The 20,072-nt window shown below is 54.5% G+C and overlaps 1 protein-coding gene across 1 annotated transcript; it reads left to right on the top strand.

Moving 5' to 3' along the window:
- Positions 1–3,706: 3,706 nt before the first annotated feature.
- Positions 3,707–18,253, top strand: IKBKE (inhibitor of nuclear factor kappa B kinase subunit epsilon; the record flags this gene model as incomplete). Its single annotated transcript, XM_080358182.1, has 20 exons — positions 3,707–3,793; positions 4,541–4,681; positions 5,037–5,166; positions 5,729–5,910; positions 6,198–6,358; positions 6,806–6,916; positions 7,212–7,391; positions 7,710–7,912; positions 8,286–8,350; positions 8,429–8,520; positions 9,167–9,268; positions 11,107–11,182; positions 11,257–11,369; positions 12,673–12,749; positions 12,972–13,011; positions 14,522–14,623; positions 15,958–16,054; positions 16,727–16,830; positions 17,053–17,124; positions 17,819–18,253. 20 exons carry the CDS (start codon positions 3,707–3,709, stop codon positions 17,850–17,852), a joined length of 2,169 nt encoding a protein of 722 aa, XP_080214308.1. The 3' UTR covers positions 17,853–18,253.
- Between the last annotated feature and the right edge of the window lie 1,819 nt (positions 18,254–20,072).

Genomic DNA, 20,072 nt, shown 5'->3' with positions numbered 1-20,072 from the left:
AAAGAGGACAAAGAGAAGAGAGTTGGAAAAATTAAGCATGTTTTACTAAAATAGAGAAAATAATACAAAATACACAAAACCAATCTTGAAAGTCCCAGCAACTGCAGAGCCGGCACCCGAAGTCCTGGACTGGACTCTGCAGCCAACCGGAGCTGGATTCAGTCTGTCACTGGCCTCAGGTCACAGGGACCTCTCACAAAGTCCTCTCCTAATGTCGCCATAAGGAAAAGGGACGAGATCCTCGTGATCTCCCACTTTTATATGAAGTATCACGTGAATGGGATGCTATACACAGTTGGTCAGTTCCTTGGTCACCTGTTTCTCGTTGCCCCTCTTGCCAGATGTGCATCCGTCCTTATCAATAACTTCACATTCCATTGCTATGTTACCAAAACATGTATCTGGTTCTCCAGGAAAATTCATCTAATATGAAGCTTTAGCTGACAGGCAAATTCACTGAAAGAGAAACTCGTTTTTAACAAAACCAGGACACTCTCCCGTCACCCGCGGGGTTTTATCCCCCATGGGCACGTCACAACCCTGGGGTCTCACTCTGTGTTTGGTGATCAACCAGTTTCTGAGCGTGGATGTGAAGGGTCTGAGCAGGTCAGGATTTGGGTGCCTTGAGATGGAGAGGAGAAAAAGGGAATGAGGAAATAAACTATCAAATGTAAAATGGCAGCAAAAGAAGGGATAAGGGGGTCAGGACAAAACCTGGTGGGTGAGTTCCTGGGGTTGCACTGGGAGGCTGGATGTGACTGTGCGACCAGACACTGGGGTAACTGGATGTGCTGGGGTAGCTGGATGTGCTGGAGTAACTGGGATGTGCTGGGGTAACTGGGGTGTGCTGGGGTAACTGGATGTGCTGGGGTAACTGGGATGTGCTGGGGTAACTGGATGTGCTGGGGTAATTGGGATGTGCTGGGGTAACTGGGGTGTGCTGGGGTAACTGGGATGTGCTGGGGTAACTGGGGTGTGCTGGGGTAACTGGGATGTGCTGGAGTCCCTGGGATGTGCTGGGGTAACTGGGATGTGCTGGGGTAACTGGATGTGCTGGGGGTAACTGGGATGTGCTGGGGTAGCTGGATGTGCTGGGGTAACTGGATGTGCTGGGGTAACTGGGATGTGCTGGGGTAATTGGATGTGCTGGGGTAACTGGGATGTGCTGGGGTAACTGGATGTGCTGGGGTAACTGGATGTGCTGGGGTAACTGGGGTGTGCTGGGCTAACTGGGATGTGCTGGGGTAACTGGGGTGTGCTGGGGTAACTGGGATGTGCTGGGCTAACTGGGATGTGCTGGGGTAACTGGATGTGCTGGGGTAACTGGATGTGCTGGGGTAACTGGGGTGTGCTGGGGTAACTGGATGTGCTGGGGTAACTGGGATGTGCTGGGGTAACTGGGATGTGCTGGGGTCCCTGGGATGTGCTGGGGTAACTGGAGTGTGCTGGGGTCCCTGTGCTCCGAGGGCCAGCACCATCCCAGCACCCAGGCCTGTTATTTTCCCTTTGTGGGAACGGCATGAAAAGCCTTGCAGCACAACCCCAAAGCAATCATTTACCAGCGTTGTAAAATATAGCCGTTATTTCCATCCTGTCTATCTTTACCCCTCACCAGCCCAAATCTGCTCACCCATCGGTGAAAGCTGAAGGTCAGAAGTCTCAGAAAACACCTCAGGATGGTTTTTCTGCCTTAAAAATAAGAAAAACATTTTAAAAGTCGTCGTTTCAGTTTGTTTTTGCAGCAGAGGGCTGAGCCGCGGGACGGGCCCTTTCCGCTCCCGCTGCCCCCGGATGCATTTGGAGCCGCATTTGCGGAACCGCAGCACGATGCCCCGCGGCACCGCGGCGGCTCCTTCCCCGCGGGCAGCCCTGGCGCAAACCCGGCTGGTATTTCCCCGCGGAGCTTTTACTTGCCCCTCTTCCTTGTGTTTACTGCTCTTATCTGCAAGTTCAGCGTCGGCCTGAGGTGAGGAATGAGCTGCGGTTCATTTCTATGTGGGGAACGGCTTCGCGAGCAGCTCCAGCTCAAATTGAAGACCTCTTCAGTTTTTCCACGTGTTGGCCTGTGTGACAAATTGATGGTCCCATCTGGACGGGGACAAGCACAGGCTGAAGGATGTGGTTACCGCATGCATAGAAAATAAGGCTGGAAATGACTTCAAGAAGTCACCCTTTCTCTTCCTGTTAGCAGCAAAATGACTTGAATCAAAGTGATTTACAGTTTTGCTTGGTTAGGCTCACGTCACTGCAGCTGATGCTGAACTCTGTCCCCAGACTTGGAGATGCCCCTTGGACCAGCTCAGGGCAAGACCCAGCTCAGGGCAAGACCCAGCTCAGGGCAAGGCCCAGCTCAGGGCAAGGCCCAGCCTGTGGCCACGGTTTAGCAGCTCCCCACAGTTTCTCAAGGACCTGGGAAGTGAAGCTCAGCAGTAATTAGATAAGAAGATGCGCACCAAGTTTGCCTGCAGAGCGGTGAAGTGGCGAGTCATTTTTGCACTGATGCGCTGGAGATGGGGGATGCCCCAAAATCTCCCCGCTGCCCCTTGCTCATCTCTGAAACTGGAAGCGTTCGCAAGCGCTGGGGCCGGGCTGGATCTGTTGTTTCATGCATATGGGGGCTGAGTTTGTGGCCAGGGGAAGGATCAGGGCTGTTTGCTCTCTTTGCACCTGCTTCCATCCTCTTTTTCTGCTCCTTATTACAGGCAGTTTTACCTGTGTCGGGCTCAAGCGCTGCCCTGGGGGACAGGGAGCTGCCCCATCCCTGCAGTCCCAACCTCTGGGACCCAGAACTCCTGCAAAGCTGCTCTGGGAGACAAACGGGTTGAGCTAAACCCCCCTGTCCCTGGCACAGCTTGTGAGCAGCACCCGGCGCAGAGGTGGCTCCGCAGAGCGGGACGGTGACAACAGCTCATGGCAAACACATCCCCAGGTGCCAGGGGGCAGCCAGGGCCCAGCCCTGCAAATCACTTATTTGCAGTGTATTTTTTTCCCCAGTACATTTTATTTTCAGTGCATATCTTCTTTTGCAGTTTTTTTAAGTGCAAACCCGCATCTTTGCCCCACGGGCGTGCAGTGCCCGGCACGGCAAACGAAGGCTGAACGCAGACCCTGGATGCGGATCCTGAGGTGCCTTTGCCTCCCATCTCCCCACCCCATACCAGTCCCTGCTCAGCCCCGTTCGCTGCTCCCGGAGCCCGCTGTGGCCCCATCTGTGAGCCCAAAACTCCTGGGGACAGTTGCAACTCTGGAATGTTTTTTCTCGAGCAGGAAGCTGAAGCATTTCCTCCTCCAGCCGCAGCGATGCTTGCCGAGCGTGTTTTGCAATCCCATCGGTTTCTGTTCTCGCGGTGGGGAGGTGCCTCTCGCCACCTTGCAGCTCGGCGTTTGTTTGCTCGTTTTTTTAGGTTTTTTGGTGGTGTTGGGTTTGAATTTTTGCATCTGTCAGTGTTTCGCCGCCAGCACCGACAGCTCCCGCAACAGGGTGGCATTGGCAGCGCCGACAGCCCCGTCCATGCGCAGCCCTTCTCCTGGTGCTGCCCGCGCGGCGCTGGCGAGGTAGGAGGCCGGCGTAGCCTGCCAAGGGGAATGTCCTGCGCTGTTGTTTTACCCCGGGCACTGCTGGGCGAGGAAGGATAAACACCGGGGTTTGCTGACGGGGTTGGCAGAGGTGACCCCTGTGCTTCCCCCCGCAGCGGCACCGCTGGAGATGCAGAGCACCCCAAACTACCTGTGGAGCACCGAGGACCTCCTGGGCCAGGGTGCCACGGCCTCTGTCTACAAAGCTCGTAACAAGGTGAGCCGGAGTGGGTAGGGGAGCAGCGCCTCCCCCCAAAAGCCGTCCCCGTGTCCCCCCAGCCCTCCTGCCACAGGGCATGGGGATGCCCGTGCTGCCTGTGTTCCCCTTTGCTCAGACCCCCTGGAGCTCCCATTGAGAGTGGACGCTGCTGGCAGCATGGGGGCTGCATTGGGGTTTATTTCCATTTTTCATTTGGCTCCTTCCCCCCCAGTACCAGCTCAGGCCTGTGGGGTGAGTGCAGCTTTTGGGGTGCTCATGGCCGGGTCCCGCTCCCCGGCTGCCGACGCTGTTGCAGAGGGAAGGAGCTGATTTCGGGGGAATGCCCAGAGGTTTGAAAACCCCGTCCTTGGCGATTTGCATAGTTCATGCAAACACTTGCCGGGGTTGGGATAGAGACTCGCCGCCTCGCCGGCCTTTGAAGTTTATTGAGCGGGTTGTCCCTGCACAGAGGCGGCTCGGAGGATGGGCTGGGAGAGCAGGCGGGCGCTGCCAACCTCCACCCAGCCATAAACTTTGTATGGAGCTGAATAAACACGCTGCCGCGTAGCATCTGGGCTTCAGGGACAGAAAGAAAAGGGAGGTGAATAACAGCGGTTTGCCTTTGCAGTGGAGAAAACAGAGGCTGCAGGAAGCCTGCTCAGAAAACACGTTATACTGTCAGCACAGTTTGCATCCTGAGCTGATGGAGCCGCTTACGACATGGATGGTATCACCTTCCATTTCCTTTTTTTCCTCTTTTCCTAGAAATCAGGGGAGCTGGTTGCTGTGAAGGTCTTTAATAACGCCAGCTACCTGCGGCCCCAGGAGGTCCAGATGAGAGAGTTCGAGATGCTGAGGAAGCTGAACCATAAAAACATTGTCAAATTATTTGCTGTGGAGGAGACGGTAAGTGGGGCCTCAGCTGGCAAACCCGCCGTGCTGGCTGGGCCAGTAACGCGGGGACCCTGGTCAGAGCTGCGGGAGGGGAGCGCTGGTCCCAGGCTGCCTGCTCATCCCAGGCACCAAACCTGGGGACACTGCTGGCACTGAGTCACTGGGCTGCAGCACCACTGTGACCCGCTGCTGTCCCCTGGCCAGGCGCGGGGCGCAGCGGGGACATTCCCCAGCACTGGTTTGTCCAAGGAGGAGAAACCTGGGGGCATGCTAACCGAGGGAGGAGACCTGGTTGTGTCTGGGGAGGTGACAGGCCACCAGCTGCGACACGGGACCAGTTGAGCCCTCACGGCTGCTCCATCCACAGGGCAGCAGCAAGCAGAAGGTGCTGGTGATGGAGTTCTGCTCGAGCGGCAGCTTGCTGAATGTGCTGGAGGACCCGGCGAACGCTTTCGGCTTGGCCGAGTCCGAGTTCCTCATCGTGCTGCAGTGTGTGGGTGAGTGCGGGGGTCCCTGTCCCCCCCACGGCAGGACAGAGACCTCGTGGGGCTGGTGGGACCCTGTGGATGCGAGGGCTGGGCTGAGCGGTCAGAAATTGCACCTCTGAACACGGTGGGGCTGTGAGCTCTGTGTCCAGGGGAAGCCAGAGGGTTTCTCCTTGACATGACAAGGGGTGGTGGATGAACCATCCCTGGAGACATCCCAGGCCAGGCTGGACGGGGCTCTGAGCACCCTGAGCTGGTGCAGATGTCCCTGCTCATGGCAGGGGGGGCACTGGGGAGCTGGGAAGGTCCCTTCCCCCCCAGAGTGTCTGATGATTCCTTGCAGACCCGCTCCGGGACGCAGCTGCAGGAACAGGCTGTGCCCTGCAATGGGGGAGCGCGGGGGCCATGCCCTGTTGTGTGCTCACTTATCCTCTCTATTCCACCAGTCACCTTGGTCCCCATTTAAATGCAACCAGCCCTGTGGCTTGTCCCCTCCCTGTCCCTTTTCCTGTCCCTACATTTAATCAAAGCATGCCAGCCCCGCGCACAAACGCTGCCTCCCCCTTGTGCCCAGTGGCAGGGATGAACCACCTCCGTGAGAACGGCGTCGTCCACAGAGACATCAAACCCGGCAACATCATGCGGCTCATGGGGGAAGACGGGCAAAGCATCTACAAGCTGACAGATTTTGGGGCCGCCCGTGAGCTGGATGATGATGAAAAGTTTGTGTCTGTGTATGGGACGGAGGAATATCTCGTGAGTACAGCGTGCCAACATCTGGGGGTTCTGGGGGAATCTTGTCCCCATCCCTCCATCCAACAGCTGAGCAACTTATCGAGATCAGCAGTGGTTTGGAGAGCCCCATTTCACAGGGACCACAGTTTTTGAAGAAGGGCGGCTCAGCATTTTTGTTGTAGAGTTACAGGCGGTGTGTGGTTTGGAGGATCCAGCAGTAGAAGTGGCCAAAGCCGGGAGTCAGCTTCCAACCTGCTACCCAAGGCTCGATGGACGTGTTGGAAGCTGCTCTCTTCTTCACCCCGCAGCACCCGGACATGTACAAGCGAGCGGTCCTGCGCAAGCCACAGCAGAAGGCGTTCGGTGTCACCGTCGACCTCTGGAGCATTGGTGTCACCTTCTACCACGCTGCCACCGGCAGCCTCCCCTTCGTCCCCTTTGGGGGACCTCGCAGGAACAAGGAGATCATGTAGGTACCGTGTCTGACTGGGAGGGATGGGTGATGCTGCGGGAGGGGGTGGGACCATGGCTGGTGGCCCTGGGGGCTGCAGGACAACCTGGCTGTGCCTTGGTACAGCTCAGAAAGCGCTGAAACGTGGCTGAGTCCGTACTCTGCGCAGTACGGAGAGCGTGCACGTGTGGTGTATCAAAAGACCCCATACACCATATTTGCCCTCAAAATGCATCCTTGAGACTTTGTGGCTAAACAGCTGGAAGAAGAGGCAGTGTTAACATTTCCTTGAGACCTTTTGACTGCTTCTTAAAGTATTTTCCCTTTGCGCCTTTTTATTCTTTCTGTGAGTCATGCCTTTCCCACCCCATCCCTGCTCTGCCCCTTTCCCTTTGCACTGAACCCAAGGGATGTGGTGCCCAAACACTCGGCTCCTTTCACCTCCAAACAATTTCCTTCCAACAGGTATAAAATCACCACCGAGAAGCCTCCCGGAGCCATCGCCGGGGTCCAGAGGCAGGAGAACGGGAGCATTGAGTGGAGCTACGAGCTGCCCGTCACCTGCCAGCTCTCCACGTGAGTGTCCCGTGGGCTCAGATCCTGCCACGGGTCTCCTGTCCTGGCACCGCGGCTGGAGGGGACATCCCTCCTCAGATGGTGCAGGAGGTTTTAACGAGGCAGGTGAGCTTTTCACCTGCAGGTTTGACAGCTCTCGGACCAGGTCTTGGCTTTACAGCTGGGAAAAGAGGGTGCAAGACCAGGCAGAGGGTCCATTGGTGCAGGAATTTAGGCTGCATCTCTCCCTGGTCCCGCGGGTCGCTGCATTTCTGGCTCAGGGTCTGTGCAAACATCTCTTCTGCCTTTGCTGCAGGGGGCTGAAGGACCAGCTGATCCCCATTTTGGCTAACATCCTGGAGGTGGACCAGGAGAAATGCTGGGGATTCGACCAGTTTTTCGCAGAAACCAATGACATTTTGCACAGGATCGTGGTTGACGTCTTCTCCCTGCAGCAGGCTTCCTTGCATCGCATCTACATCCACTCCTACAACACGTAAGGCTGTGGTAAAAGAGAATTTGGGGATGAAGCTCAGGAGCCTCAGCCCCTCATTTCAGTAGGTGAACCTGAGGGGAGCACCCACTTAAACCTGGTTAAAACAAACCAGGATCGAACCACCTTTTCCCACATTAGCTGGGAACCTTCAGCTCCTGCTGTGGCACACGGGGAGACCCAGGGAGGATTTCTGAGGGCTCTGCTGACCTCGGGGGATATTTTCCTCTGAGAAGAAGGCAGCAGGTTGTCAAAGTGACAGAAACCTGAGTGTTCACCTCATTGCTTATTCCACATCCTTTCGTTTCTTTTTCCTTTTAGTACCACCAAGTTTTTAGATGCTGTCTTCAAGCAAACAAATATCGTCCCTCACCACCAAGAATATTTTTTCGAAGGTCATCTGTATGAGCTGGATCCTAATCTACAAGCTGATCATTTCTACAGAACCACAGAGAACAACCCTCTGACCTTGCTGAGCACCGCGGAGCACCCAGAAGAGGTGGTAGGAGTCAGATACAGAGACCGTGAGTACCGCTGGCTTGGAGATGCAGCATGGCATGGAGGGTGGGTTCTGTAAGAGAGATTGGCTTGGATTTTAATCTTAATAGACGGCAATGCACAAATTTGCAGGGTGGAGGGGTTATGGTGCTGGAGCAGGATTAGGAGGTTTCAGGGTGGTTTGGCTCAGCCGTGTGCTGGTGCAGTTTGTGCCTTCGTCCACATTTCCAAAATATCTTGGAGAGCTGCACTAAGCCTCCAGCATCGCAGCCGCTCTTGTGCACGAAATCCCGAGCGGCTGTGGGGTTTCCTTCAGTGGGGGGACATCTCCATGGGCCCACAGCTCGGGGGCTCTGCTCTGGCTCCCCAAAGCGCCATCCCCGCCCTCTGTCTTTCCAGCTGCACTTGACTTCCCAAAGTTTGTCCCCAAGGTGGACGTGGTGGCCGATTGCAGCGCGGCCAAGGTGAGTGGGGGTTCTCGCACCCCCAGGGGAGCCCCAGCCCTGGGGGCGCATCCTGGGGCGCTGCCCTTTGCTTTGCAGAGCGCGGTGGGCGCCGGGTACCAGACGCTGCGCATCGCGCGGGCCCTGCGGCGCTGCCGGGAGCTGCTGGCCAGAGCTCTGCACTGGGTGATGTGAGTGCCGGGGCCACCGCGGGCGCGGCGGGGGTGACCCGTCCCTTCCCAGCACCCAGAGATGTGCGTCTTGGGATTTAAACCGCTCGGGGTTTCTTCTCTTGCAGACAGTACAGGACCCGCTGGGATGTGGGTGTGGGGTACGGGGAGGGAGCACAGCACCATGGCCGCTGTGCCGGGCTGCAAGGGGGCTGGACCTCCATGACAATAGCACACTCGGTGTTGTGAGGACCCTCCTGTCCCCATTTGCTACTTCCGAGTCACATTTTTTCAGTTTAGGAGATGCTGAGAAAAACTACATTAATTATTATTAGAATTAATACAGACAAATATGTATAATATTATTGCATTACATAGTATGTTACAGCATTATAACATACTATATTATATTCTGTAAAATAATAATAATATTGTACTACCCATTTCATTCGAGGCAGAAGCTTCTTGCGCAGCAGCAGAACAGTGTCCAGCAGGTGATAGCCCCCCTGCCCAGGACCTGCACCCAGTTTTACTTGCATCCAGCCCCCCATTTTCCCTTGAGGAGCCACCAGCTCCATCCTTACCCCCCACCACACATGGCCAGCCCTGGGATGGAGGTCCGGCTGTGAGAAGCACGTGTTGGACGGGTTGTTTTCTTTCTTGGCAGCGGGAACCTGAAAATGGAGTGTTCAAGGATTTTGGAGCAGAAGAGAGGGGCTTTTTCCATGCTCGCCTGCCTGCAGCTCACAGAGGTGAAGACTCATGTGCTGTAAGTCTGGCTTTGCAGCCGCGGGGATCCAGGTGGCACCGGTGCTGCCCTGAGGCTGCTGTCATCCAGAGACCTGGACAGGCTGGAGAGCTGGGCAGGGGAAAATGTAATGAAATAGAACAAGGGAAAGTGTAGAGTCTTGAATCTGGGCAGGAACAACCCCAGGTTCCAGTATAAGTTGGGGAATGACCTATTAGAGAGCAGCGTAGGGGAAAGAGACCTGGGGGTCCTGCGGACAGCAGGGTGACCATGAGCCAGCACTGGGCCCTTGTGGCCAGGAAGCCAATGGGACCTGGGGTGGGTTAGAAGGGGGTGGTCAGTAGGTCAGAGAGGTTCTCCTGCCCCTCTGCTCTGCCCTGGGGAGACCACACCTGGAATCTTGTGTCCAGTTGTGGCCCCTCAGCTCCAGCAGGACAGGGAACTGCTGCAGAGAGTCCAGCGCAGCCACCAAGATGCTGCAGGGAGTGGAGCATCTCCCGTGTGAGGAAAGGCTGAGGGAGCTGGGGACAAGAGGCAATGGGTGCAAACTGGAACACAAGTGGTTCCACTTAAATTTGAGAAGCAACTTGTTCCTGGTGAGGGTGTCAGAGCCTGGCCCAGGCTGCCCAGGGGGTTGTGGAGTCTCCTTCTGTGCAGACATTCCAACCCGCCTGGACACCTTCCTGTGTAACCTCATCTGGGTGTTCCTGCTCCATGGGGGGATTGCACTGGATGAGCTTTCCAGGGCCCTTCCAGTCCCTGACATTCTGCGATTCTGTGATACGAGACTCTCAAAGGTGCCTCAATAATCAGAAATAAATAGAATTTCAGCAGTAAACTGGTAGCTGGAAGGCAAGAGGCCCTTCACTGCATGTGGAGGCTGCAGGAAACGAGCCGCCCTGGCTGTTTCTCCCTCTTTGCTTCAGTTTTTAATGAAGCCCAGAATTAGCCCTTGCTCCCTGGCTCCTGCTCCAGGGTTTTCAGCCTGCTCCAGCCCCCGAGCTGCAGAATAAGTGCGAGAAGGAGCCAGGGGTGCTGCTGCCAGCTCGTGGGAACAGGAGAAAGAGCCAGCGCTGCCAGCAGATTTAAATAACAGGCGGGTGGCACCAGCTGCGCATCGTGCTGTGTTCTGCTGAGCTGGCATCCGCCCCACTGCACCGTACATGATGACATAGCTCTTATTTCCATCCCAGAGGCTCCATTTGAGGCTGAATTATGGACCAACCCTGGGCTGTCCTCGCCATAACCAACACACCATTCCCACATCCCCCCACCCCAGGGGAAGCTGAACCCATTTTCTCTAAAGCAACCCACGATTGCGTTGCTTTGGAGTGGAAAACTCATTGCTGCTGGGTTGCTCTTACTCTTTTCAGTTCAGCAAGTCTCTTAATTTCCATTTCATCTCAAAAGACAGGTACACGCGGTTCCCGTTGGCTGCAGCGCGGGGCTGCGGTGCCAAGAGCACGGATGCTGCAGCTGGATGCTGCTGCTCATCCAGCCCTTCCAACATGGGCCGGAGCGGGGGGATTTCTGCTGACTTGGCTCCGCGTTACACCCTCGTGCCAGCTGCAGGCAGGCAGAAAACATCAGACCTGGCGTAAAGCCAGCGGATACAAAGCCAATAATTTTGGAATAAATTGGGAAAAAACAGGGCGAGTTTTTACCGGATCAGCACTTCGCATCTTGCGCCTCAGATCTGGCACCCGGAATTCAGATTTATTGCCTGAGCAAATCTCAGCCTGGCCCTCCTAGGAATGCTGACGCTGCCTCCACCGCGGCGTGGATTTTCTCTGCCCAGGTGACAGCTGCTTCTGGCTGATATTCTGCTTAAGGAATGTTCTTTGTGGAACTCTCCCCAGGTACGAGGCTGCTCTGGGGGGCAGCGGGGTGCCGGCTGCGAAGGACGTGGCCGTGGTGAAGACCAGGCTGCAGACGGTGAGTCCGTGCGGGGCCGGGAGCATCCGCAGCGTTCGGAGCAGCCGCCTCCATCCTCTCCTCCCCACCTGCAGGTCTCCGAGGAGCTATCTCAGTGCTCCCACAGCATCTTTGACTTCCAAGGGGTGCTGAACGGCATTTTGTCTGAACTGGTGAAGCACAGGCAACAAGTGCATGAAGACAAAAGGTTTGTAGCGCCAGCTTGAGCGAAATCCCTGCCAATGCTTTGCTGGATTGAGCTGACATCCCTGGGACAGTCAACCCCTGAGAAAGTGACAGAACAGCTTCTCCTTGGTGCCATCTCAAGCATATCAGGGAGAAGAGGGTCATTAGGGGCAGTCAGCATGGCTTCACCAAGGGGAAGTCGTGCTTGACCAACCTCATTGGCTTTTATGAGGACATAACAAGGTAGATGGATGATGGCAGAGCGGTGGACGTGATCTACCTTGACTTGAGTGAGGCATTGACACAGTTTCCCACAGCATCCTCACAGCTGAACTGAGGGAGTGTGGTCTGGACGATTGGGGAGTGAGGTGACTGTGAACTGGCTGAAGGGAAGAAGCCAGAGAGTCGTGCTCAATGGGGCAGAGTCCAGTTGAGGCCTGGATCCAGTGCAGTGCCTCAGGGGCAGTGCTGGGGCCGGGATTATTCAATATATTCATCAATGATTTGGACGAGGGAATAGAGTGACTATCAGCAAGTTTGCTGATGACACCAAGCTGGGAGGAGTGGCTGACACTGGAGGCTGTGCTGCCATCAGAGACCTGGACAGGCTGGAGAGCTGGGCAGGGAAAATGTAATGAAATAGAACAAGGGCAAGTGTAGAGTCTTGAATCTGAGTAGGAACAACCCCAGGTTCCAGTGTAAGTTGGGGAATGACCTATTAGAGAGCAGTGTAGGGGAAAGGGAGCTGGGGGTCCTGGGGACAGCAGGGTGACCATGAGCCAGCACTGGGCCCTTGTGGCCAGGAAGCCAATGGGACCTGGGGTGGGTTAGAAGGGGGTGGTCAGTAGGTCAGAGAGGTTCTCCTGCCCCTCTGCTCTGCCCTGGGGAGACCACACCTGGAATCTTGTGTCCAGTTCAGAGCCTGGCCCAGGCTGCCCAGGGGGGTTGTGGAGTCTCCTTCTGTGCAGACATTCCAACCCGCCTGGACACCTTCCTGTGTAACCTCATCTGGGTGTTCCTGCTCCATGGGGGGATTGCACTGGATGAGCTTTCCAGGTCCCTTCCAACCCCTGACACTCTGGGATTCTGTGACATCGCCACGTGGTCCCAAACAGCCGTGCACAGCCCCTCGCTGCAAACGGCTTCTAACAGCCCTGTTCACGCACGTGGAATATTGCGTGACGTCCCTGTGTACAGGTGTGGGTAGCAGCAGTGTTCAGCATTCACCCCAAAGTGCTCATTTCACCCCAAAGTGCTCATTTCACTCCAAGCTCATCCCCTTCTTCTTGTGGGGTCTCACGGCTCCTTCCCTGTCCCCGTCTCAGCATCCAGCAGATCGAGTGCTGTGTGGAGAAGATGCAGCTGATCTACAAGCAGTTCAAGAAGGCCAGGACGTGTCTGCGTAAGTGACGGGAGCTGCAGCAGGAACGTCCCTGTGCTGCCCAGGTGGAAAAAGTGCATTATTTCATTTTGCTGGTTTCGTAGTTATTTCTGTGCCGGGACAGTATTCCCAGGGGCTGCGGCCCTGAGACACCCCTTCAGTGACCTGTGTGTGTTGTGCAATTGCCCGTTTGTTGGATTACAAACAGGAAAACGTGTGGTGACTGGTGTCTTTCCTCCCCAGGGCTGAGCTACAACGAGGAACAAATACACAAGCTGGATAAGTAAGTCCCAACCCTCTCCCATTTGTAGGACCTGCCCCACACTGCGGCCAGGCAGGTGTTTGGTGTTTCTGATCAAATTCCAAGGGGATGTCAAACATTTCTGGGTCACTAAGGGGCACCTACAAGCATCTTCATTGGTGCAGAAGCTTTCAGAGCAAAGTTCTCAAGCCACAAGTTATAATATTTCAGGTGATGATGCAGAAAACCTCTGCAGACCTGGGGCCAGGGAGCTGCTCTTGGGCCAAATCCCCGCGCTGGGCTGCGGGATGAGCACCTTTCAGGCTGTGGTTCACTCCGTTTGTAGCCGTTTGTTCACTGAGATGTGGATTTAGGACGTGTCTGTGCTTTCACATCCACGTTCGGTGGGAGTGAAGTGCCTGATGGCTTTTGTACCTTTGAAAAATCCTCCTTTCGGTTTCCGCTGAAACCCAGTGAATACAACATGGAGAAGAAATGAAACGCACACTTCAACATCTACCAAGGGTGGTGACATTTAGCAGCCGGCTCCGTCATGTTAATTAATCTTCAGTCTAACCTTGGACATTTGCTTTAAACTCCAAGGCAAAGACTTCTCCAAGTGCCCCAGAGGTGGAGATGACGGCCTGGCTGGGGTCCCTGTCGAGGGTTTAGATTGTGGGGTGACAATAAAACCCTGGCAGATGTATTGTTAACCCCCTCTGCCCCCCACTTCCCCCTTTTGCCCCTCCCTCTCCCCCCGTCCCACTCAGCACAGGTGATCGGGAGGGAAAGAAGGACAGAGAGAAGAGAGTTGGAAAAAATTAAAGATGCTTTACTAATGCTACTAATCAGAATAGAGAAAATAATACAAAATATACAAAACCAATCTTGAAAGTCTCAGCAACTGCAGAGCCGGCACCCGAAGTCCTGGACTGGACTCTGCAGCCAACCGGAGCTGGATTCAGTCTGTCACTGGCCTCAGGTCGCAGGGACGACTCGCAAGGTCCTCTGCTAATGTCGACCATAAGGAAAAAGGAAAAGGCAAAAAGGGGAAAAAGGGACGAGATCCTCGTGATCTCCCACTTTTATACGAAGTATTCACGTGAATGGGATGTTATACACAGTTGTTCAGTTTCTTGGTCACTTGTTTCTCGTTGCCCCTCTCCCGAGATGTCCATCCGTGCTTATCAATAAGTTTGCATTCCATTGCTAGGGTTACCAAAACATGTGTCTTGTTCTCCAGGAAAATGCAGCTAATATGGAGGCTTTAGCTGACAGGCAAAATCACTTAAAGATAAACTTCCTTTTAACAAAACCAGGACAGTCCCTCCCCTGGTCCCTAAATCCCCCTCTCTATCACAATTAGCTTTTGTTTTCTTTATGTTTTCCCATGTTTTCTGATGCAAAATTCACCACTGAGCATCCAGTCCCTCTTTCTCCATTCGGGGGTCAGCTTTAGGTCTTCTGCCACGTGAGCTGTGATGTTCATTTTCACGCATTTAAGAAAAGAAGTGGGTTTTATTTATTTATGTTGTTTCTCTCCTGGTTTTAGGGTGAATTTAGGGCACCTGGCCAGGAAGGTTCTGTTGATTTTCCAGGACGACTGTGTCCAGCGGTACCAGGAGGCTCTGACCCTACACAGCAGCAGGATGAGGTACCAACATCTCCCAGGGTTTTGGGATGGGAGAGGGGACTTCCCAGTTACCCACCAACAACCAGGACTTATAGATTTGCTCCCTGGGATGCAGATGGAGATGTTACTGCTGCTCAGGGACTTGTAAAGGGGTAATAAGACCTTTAGGTGATTGCTAGAAATCCTGCTCCGTGTGCTGGTTCTTATTTATTTCTACCCTGTTGTTTCAAGTTATATTTTGATAAAAAGCCCCCTAAACTTGCAGCTCGAACTCAAGCAGCTGGTTTCCTCGCTCCCTGATGAGGATGGCTTATTCTAGCAGGACAAAATTGTTATTGAGACAAAGAGATCTACTTATTAGGATGGTTTTCTGTTAAATGGCGTTTGGGGAATAATGCAAAGAGCAAATTACCTCGCCATGACTGAGCACAATGCAAAGAGCGGGGGCGAGGGAAAGAGGATGTTGCAGAAATGCAATTCTTATTGCAAAGTTGCTTTTAGAGAGCAGCACCCGTTCCTCTGTGTGGGCAGGGGGACAATGATTTTCCATAATGCCTTAGAATTAAACCTGGCTTTTGATGTGGTGCCTATTCCTGATGTGAAGTAGCCCTGCGTCACATTTACTAGGGGAAGGATTTTTAAGCTACATGTTTGTCCTTGTCCCTGTCCCATCCCCACCTTTTCCCTTTTCAGCCTCAGTCCCCATCTCCACTAAATCAGGGCATTTGCCTTCACTCCAAGGGAGGAGAAAAACCTTGTTGTGTTTTGCTAGAGCGTATTTGTACCTGTTTTTCTGCCCTTAGGGAGACGGTGCCGTGAGTCACAACTGGGTATTTTTAATTGATTGTTCTTTCAGTTTTCATTGTCCTGTTTTGAGTTTCTTCCTTCAGTTCGTGGTGTGGTGGCTGTTTTTCTAGGGGCGGGAGGTAACCATTCACCATAAATATTCTTTCCTTTTTAAAGCCAATAGGCTTCAATGTGAAAGGAAACCATGCAAAAACACCCCAAAAAACTACAAACCCAAGTAGCCTTTTTGAGTCCCCACAGGGGACAGAGGATGGGGCACTTATGGGAGAAGTGATGGGCTCGAGCTGTCTCTCATATAAGCAACACTTGCCTTAATTAATTTGCTATTAGTGTTGTTTGGATAACCTCACCTGCAGTGGCTATTAGCAGAGCTGCTAATTACAACACTGTTGTGACTCGCTTGCTTTCCTCCAGGATTTTCACTTAGGTCCAGAAGCATCTGCAGAAAGCGATACAAAACTAAAACAAGCACATAAAACCAAAAAATCTAACGTCCCGCACTGCTGCTGATCATTGACTGGAAACGTTGCCATCGTTTTTCTTTCTAGGAAAGTCTACGAGATAAAGAAGCATCTGAAGAAGCTCAGCAACCGCATCAGCGCCTGCAGCGTGGAGATGACGGAGTGCCAGGACTGCCTGCACAGCGTAGGTGCCCGCGGATGCTGCTGCAGCATCTCCTTGGTCCAGACATGGCTCTGCTCCCCTCTCCCAGCACCCGCCACGTGCATCAGTAGGGAAACACCAGAGTGGTTTGAAACGGCTTTTTAAACGAGAAATTGTTGTCCCTGAGGGTGATGAGAGCCTGGCCCAGGTTGGCCAGAGAGGTGGTGGATGAACCATCCCTGGAGACACCCCAGGCCAGGCTGGACGGGGCTCTGAGCACCCTGAGCTGGTGCAGATGTCCCTGCTCATGGGACATGGGGGAGCCGGAAAGGTCCCTCCAACCCAAACTGTTCTATGATCTTGCTGCAGTTTTTTGTGAGTGATCCACACTGGCCATCCTGCTTTCCCCTACTGTGGAGAGCGAGGAATGGCTCAAGTTTTGGCAGCGGCACTGGGGTATCTCTACCCAATAAACAGGAATTGCAGCAGTAGCAAAGATGATGCTTCACCTCCAGCTCTCATGGTGGGCTATCTGACCAACGGCAGCGCAGCCGCCTGGTAGATGTCCTGGTGTTTTGGTGCTTTTGTGTTGCTCGTTCTGCATAGGTGGATGTGCAGGGTGACTGTGGAGGTGGCATTTCCCAGGGCTGTGTCCCAGGGCAGACACCGCAAACAGCCGCTGCTGCTGGGGCTGCCACGGCTCTGTGTCCGCAGGCTCTGGACAGGTTTCTCCAGACGGAGAAACGGAGTTTGGCCCCGGTTCCTCCCGCGCCTTCACCCGTCCATCTGAGCCAGGCACGCCAGGAGATGGCTTTTCGGTGAGTCACTTGAAGAGGGTTTTGTGGACAGCCCAGCTCCCCCGGGACAAGCGGGACTTGCTCATCCTTTGCACCAGCAGCTGAGTGAGCGATGGAGCGAGGGCTCTGTGTCCGCAGGGACCCGCTGCGTTAACCCTTCACCACTGCGCACCCATCGCCCCGCCGGGTGCTGCCCCACTCGGTGACCGCAGGGTGCTAAGGGGCTGCCTGTGTCCCCGGCAGGATGCAGGAGCTCCTGGAGCAGATGAGGTCGGTAACTTGTGATCTCCAGTTCAACAACGGCATCATTGAGCGGTAAGAGCACCCAGAGATGGGGATTCCTGCCCTGACACCCTGTGCTGCCTTGGGAAGGGGCGGTGGGTCCAATGGGCTCCCTGGGAGCTGTGCTGAGCCCAACCACAGCTTCTCCTGGGCTGGCTCACACGGGGGTTCTAATGGGACCAGGTTTACATCATGATCTGGCAGCAGAAGAGAGTTTATCGTTCTTGGAAGTTTAAGCATGATCTCCTGCAAATGCTATGTCGTGTCTACGCCCTCTTTCCAGCCTTTTTCCTGCTCAGAACCAGCAGCTGCTCGCTGCCATGGAGAAGTGGGTGTTTTCCATTTCTGGATGAAGCTCTGTGCAAAACCCAGCATCCTACTGCCGGCAAACCCCCCTGGGTTTCTTCCTCTGCAACCTTTTTTGAGGATCTCAATGCAAATCAACAGTAGGAATAGGCACACCAAAATGTCAAAGAGATTCAGATCAGATTTTTGAAAGCAAAAAAGAAATTGGTGATTGACCCAAGCCCTGTTTTTATAGGAACAATTATGTTATTGCAGCACGTGCACTGTGAATAAGGGGATAAGAAAAGGTCAGGTATGCTTTCAGTATGAAGAGACACTGGAACAAGCCCAGGGATGGGTGCCCAACCCAAATTATATTTTGGGACTGCATGAGCCCAGGTGACCCCTCTCCAGCCTAAAGCCGTCGGTTTTGTTCCTGCAGGTTAAACAGGGCTGCCCCCACTCCCAGTGTCTGAGAAACGTGCTGAATTTGCAGTTGCTGAAGCAAACGGCTTTGGACAGCAAGGAACGCGTCCAGCACTTCGGGTCCGGAGCCACGGAGACGGCTGGTGTCAATGTTTGAGGAGCTCTCTGTGTCCTACCTCTCCGCTCCAGCACTTTTGCACAGTTCACCAGCATTAGCTCTGAGTGGCTTGGAAGCCTTGAGGAATTTGATGAGAAAGTGGTTTGTTTTTTTTTGTTTTGTTGTGTTTTTGGTTTTAATTATTCCTTTTAAAAAGTGCTTGAAGGACTTCACGTTATTCTAGCTTCTCTGTACCAGCACATCCGATGATGAAGAAGAAGAGGATAGACACATACTTATCTTTTGGAATCTGGTTTAGGGCTTAGTCCCACTTTTCACAGAACCCCAGAGTGTCAGGGGTTGGAAGAGCCCTGGAAAGCTCATCCAGTGCAATCCCCCCATGGAGCAGGAACACCCAGATGAGGTTACACAGGAAGGTGTCCAGGCGGGTTGGAATGTCTGCACAGAAGGAGACTCCACAACCCCCCTGGGCAGCCTGGGCCAGGCTCTGCCACCCTCACCCCAAACAAGTTTCTTCTCACATTTAAGTGGAACCTCCTGTGTTCCAGTTTGCACCCATTGCCCCTTGTCCTGTCACTGGTTGTCACCAGCAGAGCCTGGCTCCATCCTCCTGACACTGCCCCTTTCCATATTGATCCCCATGAATGAGTCCCCCCTCAGTGTCCTCTTGTCCAGCTCCAGAGCCCCAGCTCCCTCAGCCTTTCCTCACACGGGAGATGCTCCACTCCCTGCAGCATCTTGGTGGCCCCATCCATCCTTCAAATTAAAATCCTTGGGAAGAACGTGGATATCCTTGGCTTATCCTGTCCTCAGGAATCCATGGGAGGTGTCAAGCTCAGCTTGTCAAATTCCGGGATTTTTCACCCGTATTTTCCCTCGCCGTTCCCGGCCGCACGGCGCCCTCTAGCGGTTTCGTGTGGCCGCGCACCCGCCCAGTTCCCCCCCCCGTCCCGTGTCCCCGCCCGGGGCGGAGCGTGGGACATGTCGAGGGTGGCGAAGGGAAACGTCCACTCGGGTTTCCCCGCAATGTTCAGCCTCACGCCGGGAAAACAAGTGCTCTGGGTCACAATCACAGAATCATTTCAGTTGGAAGAGCCCCTCAAGATCATGGAGTCCAACCATAACCCACCCCAGCACTAACCCATGGCCCTCAGAACCTCATCTATGTGTATTTTAAACCCCTCCAGGGATGGTGACTCCAGCACTGCCCTGGGCAGCCTGTTCCAATGCCCCACAGCCCTTTGGGGAAGAAATTGTTCCCCACATCCAACCTCAACTTCCCCTGGTGCAACTTGAGGCCGTTTCCTCTGGTCCCATCAACAGGAGGGTGCAATCAGAGCCCTCCAAGGTGCAGGGGTGACTTTGCGCATCACCCCATGGCTGTGGGAGAGAGACATGAGACCCCTGCGGCCCCTCTGCCCCGGGCACACGCAGCCCTGCGCACACAGGCAGGGCACAGCGGGACAGAGCTGGCGCGGAGCAGCTTCGGGGATGAATAGACGCCTTGTGTTTGGGGAGCTGACTCACCCTGTCCCGCGCAGGGACACGGGGCTGGGTTGGGCTCATGGTGCTATAAATGCCTCACCCAAAGCTGGGCCGAACGCCTTCCCTCATTGTGCACAGCGCGGCGCATTGGAGACAGGGGTTGTAAGAGGGTTTGTAGGCATTCCAGGTGTGGGCAAGGACTTTCCACCTGCGCTGCTATGAAATCAAGCAGGGCTGTGGCTGAGACACTCACCCGTTCCGATCCCCGCCCGGGCAGGGCTCCCCGCTCCGGGGCAGACGGGATGGGGACAGGGAACAAGCTGCTGGTTTTGGCTGTACCGACGGAGGTACCGTCACCCACACAGCGCTCCTCCGAGATGCCATCAGGCTTGAAGAGATCAACAAAGAGCTCCTGCCCAGGTTGTGGCAAAACCTGTTTGACTGAAGGGATAAAAAGATAAGAAAATCAGGTCGCTGTCGGGGTGTACACTGGGGAGACAAACAAACCTTCAGCATCTTGGTGGCTGCGCTGGACTCTCTGCAGCAGTTCCCTGTCCTGCTGGAACTGAGGGGCCACAACTGGACACAAGATTCCAGGTGTGGTCTCCCCAGGGCAGAGCAGAGGGGCAGGAGAACCTCTCTGACCTACTGACCACCCCCTTCTAAC

Source organism: Nesoenas mayeri, assembly GCF_963082525.1.
Source record: "Nesoenas mayeri genome assembly, chromosome: 23".
In the NCBI taxonomy this organism is placed as follows: domain Eukaryota; kingdom Metazoa; phylum Chordata; class Aves; order Columbiformes; family Columbidae; genus Nesoenas; species Nesoenas mayeri.
The sequence above is the reverse complement of the archived record's forward strand: the minus strand, read 5'-3'. Positions and strand labels throughout refer to the sequence as shown.